This window comes from Gobius niger (assembly GCF_951799975.1).
Source record: "Gobius niger genome assembly, chromosome: 21".
Taxonomy (NCBI): domain Eukaryota; kingdom Metazoa; phylum Chordata; class Actinopteri; order Gobiiformes; family Gobiidae; genus Gobius; species Gobius niger.
The window spans coordinates 11978498-11991075 of NC_136872.1; the positions used below are offsets into that span (position 1 = coordinate 11978498).

Below are 12578 nucleotides of genomic sequence, written 5' to 3' on the forward strand. Positions count from 1 at the left end.
ACAGCTTCACTTGGCAGGTCTCTTTCCCTTTGTGGACACAGCTCTCCTCGAGTCAACAGAAATGTCTATTAAACATGCCGCAGCCAGACTGGAACAGATTTGCTTTTTTGCTGAGGTTCCCTGCCAAAGATCTGCATGCACCGAGCGATCCCCTCACTGCCAGATGGATGATAAGACTGGCTCGAGTTCAGCAAAGGCACACAACAAAGACGACGGCAAAGAAAATGGCCACAGGTGAAGCCACTCAAAGGGGTTTGAACCGTGCAGTTATTTATAAGATAAGACTGCATTTAGCTTACCAGAGGGCCTTTAATCTTGTCGGCTTTCAACGAAACTCAAGGGTAAGTGGAAAGGAAGCTCCTTGCTATCAATAAACAGAAATTTGTCTGATATAAATAGAATAAAAGGAATTATGCAAAGTGTAGTATGCAGGGTACTGGGTAAAGAAGCAAAAGATAGCCATTTAAGTGAGAGTAGAGTTACTGGGAAAACTGCTATTTGAAGAAGGATTTATGTTGACTGTGTGTGAAAACAGTTATTTATATTTTAAGAACATACTACAAAAGCTAGCTCAAGGTAGTATGTCTTAAAGGTGCATTATGCAACTTTTAATGCGGGAAAAAAAGTTGATATTTGTGCGTTTTTGACCTTGTAGTGACCCAGTGGCTGTATGAGTGGTCCGCATGACGCTTTTACTTTTGATCACGGTGGTCTCTACAACGCCCCAGGATCACTTGTTTTGTAGGTTTTCGGGTGAGAGGGTCCGTCCGCAGTGAAAACCTCCCAAACAATTGATCCTGGAGCTTCCTTGAGAGCGCTGTGATGGAAAGTAAAGGCGCCATGCTGACCACACATACAGCCACTGGGTCACTACAAGGTCAAATACGCACAAATATCACTTTTTTTTCCCACGTAAAAAAAGTTGCATAATGCAGCTTTAAGGCACAGTCCAAGAAACACAAGCTGTCACTGTCACAATAAAACTGTCATGTATCGATTTAGATCAACTCATACTGGGAATAGTGGTCAGAATATTTACTATAGTATAAATATAATATGAGTATAAGTACTGCATGATAAAGCAAGTGAAAGACATGATAATTGCCAGAAGCTGGGAGAGTTCTCTGTTAACTATAAGCTATGTACTCGAGTAACTCTTTGAAGTAACTCACTGTAGTTGGAGTTATTTCATCATGCAATACTCTTTACTTCTACTTGAGCAACATGATTTGAGATACTCTTACTCGAGTAAAAACATTTGGTCACTTTTCACTGTGAGTAATTAGTCACAAAAGCGTCATGTAATATGCAAATTAAGTCCGTTTTAATTTAATGAAACCTTTAATTATTGCATGTCTTACGTAAATATTTTTGGCGAACGCACAGTCTGCCCTGACGTTAACCTACCTCTGTTTATATAAACCCGAAAATAAAGCCAGCATGATGTGAATGTCATGTCAGTAGACTGTATTATGTCTCCCCCTAGTGGTCAACCGCATCCTCACTGCGAACAAACAGCGGTTGCCTGGCTCTGCCATACACTTCCCTGTCCATTCCATGCAGGGAGTTAGTCTGGTCACGGAGCAATTGGAGCAGTTTGAAGGGGCGGGCCTAACGCGCACAGATTGTCAGTGAAATAAACCAATTAGCGATTAGCGGACGTGACGACAGCTGTGTCCAATTAAACAAATATGAAGTGAATATTAACTCACGCGGAGACCGCGAGGCAAAATCCTCGACTACTTCATCCAATGATTAGTTGTGGCTGATGTTAGCGTTAATTGAACTAAAAACATAGAGGTGCAGCGAGTGACGTAACCTTCTCATTTCTCTGTGACGGTCGTGATTGGTTCGGCTCGGCCTTAGCCGCCAATAACAACTTGTCTACCGTGCGTGGCCAGACCCACCTTCTTTCGTGCAGAAAGAAGGTGGGTGTGGTTTATCAGGCTAAAACAGCGGGGCCTTTTTAATTCAATCATTAACCAGAGGAGCTGAGGACTGATTACAAACGTGATTAAAACGCTCGTGTGTGTGCGCGCGCGTGAGTGTGTGTCTCTCTCCCGGTCTCGGTCCTCTTCCATTTGGACCTGCTCTCCGCGTCTGCCACGCTTTTAATTTGCACAGCCTTAATCAGGAGCTCATTTGCGCCTAATCTGCCAAATAAATGCAGTTGGACAAGAAACGCCGGAGCAAAGCAGCACAAAAAGTGGCAAGAAAATGCAATTAAAGCCACACTGTTGTAGGTTTAACCCAGGGGGGGGAAAAAAAGAAAAAGAAAAAAAAACACAGGCATGAATATCATTATGGGTTCAGAAAAATACTTCAAAAACATATGCGTCAACGGGACATCACGTGCTCGTCTCCATGGTGATGTTGCTTTAACCTTTTTTTTTTTTTAATTATTAACAAAACAGCAAAACTAATTACTTCAGGTTAACGCAAAAACAACAGTATTTTATTTAAATTAAAAATGCATTTAATTGGTTTTCGGGCTGTGAAGCAGTACGCTCACTTCCCAGCAGAGGGCGTTAGTTAAATGTGGGATGACACGCGGAGGGAAAGATTGACACTGGCCAAAATTAGAAACGCAATTGCGCGCTTCTTTTTTGCATGTCGGGACTGGAGCGCGCGATAAAAAACCAAGCTCTCCATTAGCCGCGTCTCCACTTCTGCTGTAACAACTTTAATAAGACTTGGAGGAGGAGGAGGAGGAGGAGGAGGAGGAGGCGTGTTAACTTTTTGTTGCATATTCACTTCTCGTTCTTGAGCAAAGGTGGTGATCAAAAATACAGCCCCACTGAATCACTTCTTCTCCCCTCCTCTCCTTCTTTTATTCGTTTCTATTTCGGGAGGACGCAGACAGAAAGAGGGAGAAGATAAAGGATGGGGTGAGGTTTGGTGGTTTGGATAGATGAGAAGCAGTAGTGACAGTTTCTATCTCAGTCAACTCGGAGGATAAGGTTTCCATGGCGCCCGGTGGTGGGAAGAATCAGCCTAATGCACTTAGCAACCAGAAGAGCCGGGGTGTTCCAGATTTTACTCAGCATCGTCTTGCGTGGGTTCGTTTGGGTTTTTTTCTTTCTCTCTTTTTTTTTTTTAACATAGGACTTACACAAGTTTAGAGAAAGGAACAACCCAAACAAAAACGTGTTAATATTTAATGTGGATTCCTGGACTCTTGGGCATCCTCCACCTGTTCACAAATGTGGATATAGGTGACTTGTTGAATCTGAATTACCAATGGATTTTTAGTCAGAGGATAGACTGGATATTGTAATGGCAAGGGCACATACTGTCTAAGGCTCAAAGTAGCTGGGAAATAAAACACACACTTTCTACTAAGGCAGCACGATATGAGAAAAAACCTACGTTACTACATTATTTTTGTGATATTTTTTGTTAAACCTTTTCAGCATAGCACGTCCAAATCGATTTAAACAAAATATGTGCCTTAACCGAGTGCATTTTCACTAGTTCGGCTTTGCCCAAATCTAAAAGCTTCTTGAGCTTACAGGCTATACACCTCATTTGAAAGCTAAGAACTAGAAAACTGATCAAAACAGATCTTTTTCCTTGCATTGTTGCTGTCACTTTTCCACGTTGTTTTTTTCCTCATCTCATTATTGCCACTTTTTTTGTTGCTCTTCTGTGGCTTTTTTGCTGAATTCTTGTAGAACTTTCATCGCGCTTTTTTTTTTCTTCACTTTTTCCCCTCAATCATACTGAAAGGTATCACACAGTGCTTTACAGATTACAACATTTAAAACAATACGCCTGGCACACCCTCCCATACATATATAACTATATATTAGGGCTAAATAAATAGATATCAGTTAAAAGCTAAGCTAAAAAGGCGGGTCTTGAGCCTGCTCTTCAAAACATGAACGTTCTCTGCAGCCCTGAACTTTTTTGTCTTTGTCTCTGACTTTTTTTTTCCGAGAAGCTTTTAGATTTGGGTAAAGCCAAACTGGAGAAAATGTGCTCGGTTAAGAGGTATAATCAGGACTATAATTAGGCCAGATTGACCTTACTGTTTGGAAATGGTCGCTAAAACAGAACTTTTGCCATTCATTCTTGTTTGGGGCTTAGTTGGAGAGAAGCCAGTAAAATCACAGTCAGATTTGAAGCCTCTGTTATTCTGCAATATATTAGAGCAACAACAATAATCTGGCAGTACAATGTGCAGCTCTACTTTGTACTTAAGCTTTTACATGGGTGCAGCATAGATTTATTTTATTTTTCCTGATGGAGCCTTGTCATTATACAGACTTGTGACCCTTTACAGTTGAGAGGTTGTTCAGACAAGTGAAATATATATAGTAGGGGTAGGCAACATCAGGCCAGGGTACAAACATATAGTTTCTGGCCTCAAAGATCATTTTGAGGAATATAATTACACCTAGCATTGATCTAAATGCTTCTAAAGGACACCTAAAACACTGAAGCATAAGAATTCCTATAAAATTACCTTGGAGAACTCCCAGATCTGTCTAAGTAAGCAGAAAGTAGTCACCAATGGGGAGGCTCAGTACGGGATGGGCTGATGAATTGATGGATGTCAAGCACACGCCTCTCCAGGTATTTGAAGGCATTGATCACAATTCACAATTCACAATTCACACACAATGAAAATAGGAATCTCTTTCACCATTTACCCTAAACATATGGAAACATGGACGCACGCAACAGACAGCAATAACCCAAAGGAAGAATCCGACAGTAACGCTAGACAGATATCTCCAGTGACGCACCGCAGCTCCAACCAACAGCGCAGAAAACACCATTATAAAAGCACGCAGCCCGCGAGAGCGCCAAAGAGGACGATTAAACAAACCCACAGCCAGCAGCAGTAGCAGCAGCAGCAGAAGCACACCCTGTAACAAGCGCTTAACACAGAAAAGTACAAACGAGTGGGAGCCGAGGAGGAGGGAGCACGAAGCCACAAGACAAAACAAGACATCCGATAGTGGAGAGAGATGGAGAAGGCCTTGCGGAGGCTCATCATGGATTCGAAGTGGAAAGATGATCAAAAAATGTGTAAAAAGACAGACGAGAGTAATTTCAGATTCTAACATTTATTAGATCTACTCAGTCACAGGTACAGAGATCATTGGCAGTGATGATTATCTATAACAGGCATCTACAGAGAGGGTGAATCACTCAGATAGAGCATGACAGGCAATTCAACAATGTCAGCAGCACTACGTGGCACTTGTCCGTAAATGACTAATTATTTTTTTTTGCGCCCGCTTGCTGCTCGAATTGCGGCGAGCAGCTGACATCGTTTTAATAGTGTTGTGACATTGCTGAATTGCACTTAACCAGAGAAGGAGGAGGTGGGATGGAGAGGAGTACAGCAAATGTTCTGAGAGTCTGTTCAGATCCAACAGGCTGACATTTTCTCGGTTTTGTGCGTTTGTTTTGTAGATTCGGGCCTCATCATAATGTTTAAGCAACAGCACAACAGCTTAAAGTATAAATCTTTTTCAAAAATGCTAAAACATTCATAACCTCACTGACAAATGTATTGCATTATTCATACAGCCAATTCCTTTTTTTTTTCGTTCTGTTGCTCAAAAAAACCATTCCACATTTTCACTGAACAGAATATACATGTCACTATTCACAAGTCAGTAGTATTTTACGTAAATGGTCACACTCATGCGTTTCTATATAAAACAAACAATAGGAGCAGTCATGATACTGTGTGTGTTTTTTTCTTTTTTTTCTTTTAAAGTGCATCGGTCAGAGTTGAGGATTTACACGCATGCAGCACACGCAACAGTTTGTTTACACCGCTGTGGTACCTGAAGTGGCTTTTCCCTCTGCGTCGGACTGGGAGCAGGGCGGGGGAGGGGTGAAGTTGGCCTCCGGGAGACTGGAGCTGAAGGACGTCGTGGCGAACGGGGAGGGGGGCAGCAGGGTGCTATTGGGGCTGCTGATGTCGCCCTCTCCCACCAGGGTCAGGTCCGCCGGCCCGTCCTCCTCCACGGTGCGCAGGCCCGGCCGCAAGTCCGAGGGCCGCTGGATCGGGGAGAGGTGCGTGCCGAACGTGTGGCGCGGGGGCATCAGGCACCGCCGGGAGAGCCCGTTGGCGCCGGAGCTGAGGGAGGAGTCCAGGCTCTCGGAGCGGGAGGAGAGCGGGGCGCGCGTGGTGAGGCCGTTCTCCCGGAGCGGCTTGACGGACTCCGGGGTGGAGCAGGACAGGTCGGAGTGAGCGGGGCCGAGGCGCAGGAAGTCGGGCAGCACCAGGTCCTCTTTACTCAGGAGGCCGCGCTGGTCGTTGGCTCGAGAGCTCTGAGCGCGGCTTAGCAGCTCGAAGAATTCTGCGACACATCAAAAGAGGGATTGCATTTCGATTTGGGTAAAAGCATTTCGCACAGAGATTAACTTTGCTTTCTAAAATTAGACCTGAGTTTAGCTGACCCTAGCTGTGAGGGGGAATCATTTAGATGCTGTTATGTGAAGTGCGTGGCATGTGAGGACACAATCAAACAGATGTGCACCCAAAAGGAAGCAATTAGATAGTTTTCATGCAGCGAGAAAACAGTGAAGCTACAAAATGATTCCGGTTAGTCACACAGAAAAGCAAGGCTACAAAATCCACCAAGAGAAAATGAAAAAGTGAAATTTACCTTCAGCTTCATCTATATTAATCTTTTTCTGTTTTCTCTTTTCCCCTGGAAGTCCTGAGTCAGGTCCAGCTCTCAAAGCAAAGTCCTTTGGTGTTGACCTCTCATCTCCCTGCAGATGCAACAATCACAATGCACTCTGTTAGGGGATGGAGGGACGGGGTGGAGAATGAGCTGTCATGCACCCTACTGAGCAGAGAGACACGAGTGTCTTAAGATGAACCTGGTCCATCTGTCTATGAGTAGGAATAAACCAGTGTAAGAGGAAATGCACAACGTGAGATCTAAGATAACAAGAAACACACACCAACCAAAGCTTTACCAAATGTTAAAAAGATAAACAGCAGCTGTAAAATAATATTATTGCATAAGCAGAAAGGCAAAGAGAAAAGAACACCTGAGATTAGAAGAAACCTATTTCATATAAGCTGCAGGGTACTTACAGTAGCAGAAAGGCTCCTGGTGGGAGGGTGGCCCTTGAGAGAAGATGACTTGGATTTATCTGCAAGAGGAAGGCAGGAAGATTAATTAGGTTTAGAAATAGATAAGACGGGAGCAAAGACTTAACTTAGGGGAGTATTAGTAGCATGTCTGCGTAGCATGTACCTTTCCCTGAGGCTGCTGGGTCCGCTCGCTCCAAAACAATACGCAAACCATCAAGGCTTGAAATGGGTGCACCCAGATCCAAAGGCTCAGATTCTCCACTCTGAAAGAACACACGTTTTGTATACAGTCAAAAAATAAACATTCCTTTATCATACAATGTTATTTTGACTGTAATCCTTCAAAAATCTTTCGTCTGGCTGTACTAGTTTAGACCATAGTTATAATCCCTAGAAAGCCGCAGGACTAAAATATCATCTGGCAAGGATTGAGGGGAAGGAGTAAAAAGTGGGCATGTTTGAAGAGTGTCGTCATCCATAATTATAGCCTGCTGCAGTGTTTTCTGAGGCTGGGTTGAGTCAGTGTGCTAACCACTGTGCAGAGATGGAAAAGGATGCGGTCGCCTCCCAAACTTTAACCACTACACCCCGCCCTGAGCCACTGTCACACACAGCACACTGTGCTCCCTGGATACGTTTGGTGCTTCAGAAAAGATTATGGCATTACAAGCCACTGGGGAAAGACTTACTATTTTGGCCACAAGTTCGTTGAGGTGGAGCCCGTACTTAGCCACCACTGGACGCAGGACCTCAGTGACGGGCTTGGTGGGTTTGGCCTTCAACCCCACGGAGCGGTTTATGGGAACTAGGTCCAATCTAAGAACAAAGACGCAGAGCAAAAACAAACACAAGATTAAAGGGACAAATTGGGGTTAGCTGGAGTTGTGACATCATGTCTGAAAGACGAAAAATACCTAAATAATGTCCGCTTTTCCATTCGCAGGTCTCTGGAGCTGAGGGTCATGCAGTCCTGGTCTAAAACTAGAGGCTGAGGGAGAAGAAGAAGATACAAGATTAGGCACATGGAGACAAACAATGCAAGAAAAAGCTCTAACTTCAATTAACAAGCTTTACTTTAGTTTTAGTTAATACAAAAAAACAGTGTTGACAAAACAAATGTTAATCAAGTTAATCATACAAGAAACCTATACATTAGGGATGCGAGAAGCTTTTTATCGGAATCAAAATCAGAATAGGTTCTATTGCCATTGTCAATGAAGGTACATTCACAAACATTTTTTCCCCCAGTGCAATTGTGCAACATGTAACAGGACTGGTTATAAAATTAATATCTCTGTCTCTAAGGACAAGCAAAATAAAATAAAAAATAAACACGGTATAAGATTAGTGAAACGCTGAATATACAAAGTATACACGATATACATGTCCTGACAAACAGCTGCATGACTTATTGTATGATAAGTGTAACCCAAAGATTTCCAAAACCGACTTTTGTTGAGGTCTTAACCATTTTCAAAAGTTTGTTCCCTCTAAAGTAAGTTGGAGCTGTAACAGAAATGAAATACGAAGGCACTCTTCCTGCATCGAATTTCAAAAGGCTCAAAACACAACTCCAAATATGTTTTAATAAGGAAATAACCTTGTTTGTTGAAAAAAGCTCTAAATAAATAATATTTTTCATTTGAAAAATCTGTAATCCTTTGGGTGGAAGGACATGTCAATAACACCGTATAATCTTTGACTGAAGGTTTCTTTGCCATTCTCACAGAGCACGCCACAGTAACAGGTTGCATCTCTCTGACTCTCTCACCTTCTCTCCTCCCACGAGGAAGAGATCCACGGCCGCGATGTTGACACGAATGTTTTGACAGAGATCTTGCAGGACGTCCCGTATGGAGGCGCCAGCTCGAAGGGTGATGGATGAACTGGACCCATCGGGAAGCATCACGCTGCACTGCCGGGGCGATCGTTCCCACACGGAGTGACGGTTCTCCGACTACAGCAGCAAGGTAATAAAACACAAAGGTGAGGGGAAAGGTGGATGAAAGAGAGTGGGCAGCAGCTTTTGAGGTTCGAGCTGTAATTGCGTCTAGTTTTCCCTGGCTCCTGTGTAACCACTGTATGCTATAAACAAAAATGAGTGGGCGCACCAAAGACAAATAAATATATAAAAAGAACTGTGTCTTATAACGAAGGGTTCACCAGTCAGTTGCCATGGCGATCCAACTAGAGATATCTTACTTCAAGCTTGCCGGTCGAGCAGGAAGTGGCCATCTCCAAGCTTGTACCAGAAGACAGGGATCCCTGGGACTCTCTCCGGCCGTTGCTTCCCCAGTGGTCTAACAAAGGCACAGTTGAAAAGAAAGAAGGAAAAAAAAAACTCTTTGAGCTTGGATGGGAATAAGTAAACCTGTAAACTTTATTCATTCATCACGCTCTCCCATCATCAAGAATACTAGATCTTAGAGAAAAATTAATGCAACAATGGATCTTTTGACATTGCAGAACTAAGTAACTCATGCCCCTAGAGGCCATAAGCGCCACTGCAGGTGTCATAGCATGTTGCGTTTTTTACCCATTAATTATAGAGAGTAAATACTACACTGACAGAAAAAACAAAGGCAGACAGGGATATTGTACATCCAATTACACCATGAATTTTTTTTTTTTCACTCAAACTTGGCTATAAATACTGTTCAAGTGGCGCTAGGCCCTGTTAGCTTCTTCTTCGTGATTCCACTAGTGTGTATTGGTGGCCCCGACCCGGAGGCAGGAAAGTTGCAATTGTGGTTTTCTGGCCAGAGACACCAGGGGGAGATGAAAGACCCCCCAATAATCCCATCAACACTTGCACTTCCTCCAGAGGGACTACAAGAAGGATTGATGAAAGGTAAACAAGTTACTTAGTTCTGCTTTAATCAATGCTGCGGCAAATGCTAATCACAACTAAATAAAATATAATCACCATAAAAAACTGTATGCCTGTATATCCTTCTAATGATCAAGGATACTTACTATCTACATGATCTCAATCAAATTCAGTTGGCTTTGATGTCTGCTAATAAAAATAAATTGTAGTTCGTTTAATTTAAAAGGTTGCAGATCTTAGTGAAATATAACTGGAATATCAACACTGCAGTATCGAATAATGCATGTTTTGTCGTAATGTGCAGCCCTAGAGAGCAAGAGACTGACCATAATTAAAGCTGGTAAAATGTGTCTGGGTTGTATCTGACAGCTGCTTCTGTATGTTTTGCTTCTTACCCAAGGGCATATGAAAAAAAACAACATTCTGTATCATTTGCAAGACACTGACCAAGGTTAATTTCTCCAATGTCCTTCTTCTTTGGACCCTTCCCAAAACTCCTATTCCGTGACCATGAGAAGAAAATCCCACGCTTTTTGTCTGCACTTTCGTTGCTGTCCTCGTTTAGTGACCTCCCAGACCTCTGCTTTCTGCCATCCTGCATGAGAAAAACAAACGATTATTGACTTCCGAATATCTCTCAACAGTCGATTTGGCACTGTCAAAGCGCTGACTTGGCCAAGCACCTTTTTGGGAGTGGAAATAGTGGAGCGGTCGGAGCTGGCGCTGTGCTTGGAGGGTGCAGGACTGCAGGGAATTTGGTAGGGGTCCGGTAAAGGAAGACCATCCATTTCGGATCGTAAGCATTCTTGGTACAGGGAAGACTTGAGGAAGCGCGAGTAGCTGTCAAACTTCATCAGGTTAAATATCTGCGGGCAAAAACAAATAACGCGTCAGTTATGGTAAAAGATGGTGGAGGTAGGTATTACAGGGATGAGCGGGAAACTGGTGTCAACATGGCTACATCTGGTGTTATGACAGGTGTGGAGACAGTTACCGCTGTAACAAATGCTTTAGAAAATACACACTCTAAAAGCATGTTTGAGTCGGTGCATGGCAGTGAGTGGGTGTGTGCCAGTTTGTGTTTATGTCCGCGGTGAAGCCTCAAAGCCCTTTTCGTAAACAAACCCAGATGGCCACCCGAAAAACGGCAATATGCTCGACGTGCTAAGCGACTGACGAGAACGAGCCCCCCCACTGCAAGGAGAATCCCACACAGAGCATGAAACACGGCTTGATCTGGAGCGCTAATGCTGATCAAAAGTCCAACAACGCAACTCGACTCACAAACACACGGGGAGAGATGTCGGAAATGCATCGCTTTGAAGCGAGGGCAAAGACGACGTAAACAGACCATGAGTTTTTTGCACTGATTTGACTGATTTCGCCAGGGGTGATGACTGTCAGGTCAGGTCAGGCATTCCCACTGTATTGAGAGGCTTTTGAAGTTTTACCCCTGACAAGAAAAAGTAAAATAAAACCATCCTCGGTTTTGGTTGTGCAGCTTTCCATGGAAATGATTGCTATTTTTAACTTAATTGTTATTATAAATCACTATTTTGATAGGCAATTCCCTCAAATAAAATTCTGTAAGAGTGAAGACGGGGTGAGTCTGGATCATGGATAGAGTGCAGAGGCTCTGTACAAGGAAAATGCATTTGAAATTATGCTTTTCAAGGTTTTTTTTGTTTGTTTTTTGAGTTTGTTGGGGGCGGGTATTTCCACTGATACTTGGCATCCCTGGCAATCATAAAGAAATTAGCGTTAACGCATTTAACGTAGTACTAAGTAACTCATGCCCCTAGAGGCCATAAGCGCCACTGCAGGTGTCGTAGCATGTTGCGGTTTTTTACTCATTAATTGTCCGTGAGAGTAAATACTACGCTGACAGAAAAGACAAAGGGGAAGAGGGATATTGTACGTCAAATTACACAATGGAGATAATTTTTTTGTTGCAAAAAAAGTTGCAATTGTGGTTGTCTGGACAGAGACACCAGGGGAGATGAAAGACCCCCCAATCATCCCATTAACACTTCTATTACCCACAGAGGGAATACGAAAAGGATTTATTAAGACAAACAGGTTACTTAGTACTGCTTTAAAATGTGAAATCTTTTTAAATGGGTCAATAACTAAGAGAAAGATGAAACATTTCAATACAATACTGCTTATAATAAAAACTCCACATAGTTTCCTGCCCTGTTTCCTCTATCAGTAGTTTAGACTGATAGAACAAGTCAAAACCTTTGATGAAGGTTCAGGTTCTGTTTAGTAACAAACTTACAAAGCAACAATGTGAGATGCTTTTCAAAGAGAGGAAACTATAAATAGATACCTGAAGCTGTTGTGTTTTGAACATGGCCGGCTGTGGCGAGGTGAGGACATCGTCTGCCAGCTGCGCCTGACTGTCGATGTTGACCGGCATCGAGGCCTTGCTGGACAGGAAGCTGTTGTAGATCTCGCCCGCTTTCTGGGACAACTGCAAGAACATTTGTTTCAGCAAGAAATTATAACACCTGCAGATTTTTAGTCCTTCCCCCATATTTATCATCTATTTTGTGTAGAACAGTAGTATGTGGAAGAATTTGCAAAACTTAAAACAACCATGTGCCGACTCGAATAGTCAAGCTAAAAAAAAAAGGATAACAACTTGGATTTACAAGAGATGAGTAGTGC

The 12578-nt window shown here is 43.0% G+C and overlaps 1 protein-coding gene across 2 annotated transcripts in view; it reads right to left on the bottom strand.

Moving 5' to 3' along the window:
* The window catches only part of LOC306980852 (regulator of G-protein signaling 12-like), a 34050-nt gene that overhangs the window by 2173 nt on the left and 19299 nt on the right, over window positions 1–12578 (bottom strand). For both annotated transcript variants that reach the window (XM_079580361.1, XM_079580362.1), the window contains exons 5-15: window positions 12238–12381; window positions 10589–10771; window positions 10353–10500; window positions 9278–9375; window positions 8847–9032; window positions 7990–8063; window positions 7765–7891; window positions 7239–7338; window positions 7076–7134; window positions 6636–6744; window positions 5808–6326 (exon numbers count right to left, since the gene is read on the bottom strand). In XM_079580361.1, the coding sequence (XP_079436487.1) occupies window positions 5808–6326; window positions 6636–6744; window positions 7076–7134; window positions 7239–7338; window positions 7765–7891; window positions 7990–8063; window positions 8847–9032; window positions 9278–9375; window positions 10353–10500; window positions 10589–10771; window positions 12238–12381 (1747 nt within the window). The remainder of the gene's footprint in view (window positions 1–5807; window positions 6327–6635; window positions 6745–7075; window positions 7135–7238; window positions 7339–7764; window positions 7892–7989; window positions 8064–8846; window positions 9033–9277; window positions 9376–10352; window positions 10501–10588; window positions 10772–12237; window positions 12382–12578) is intronic.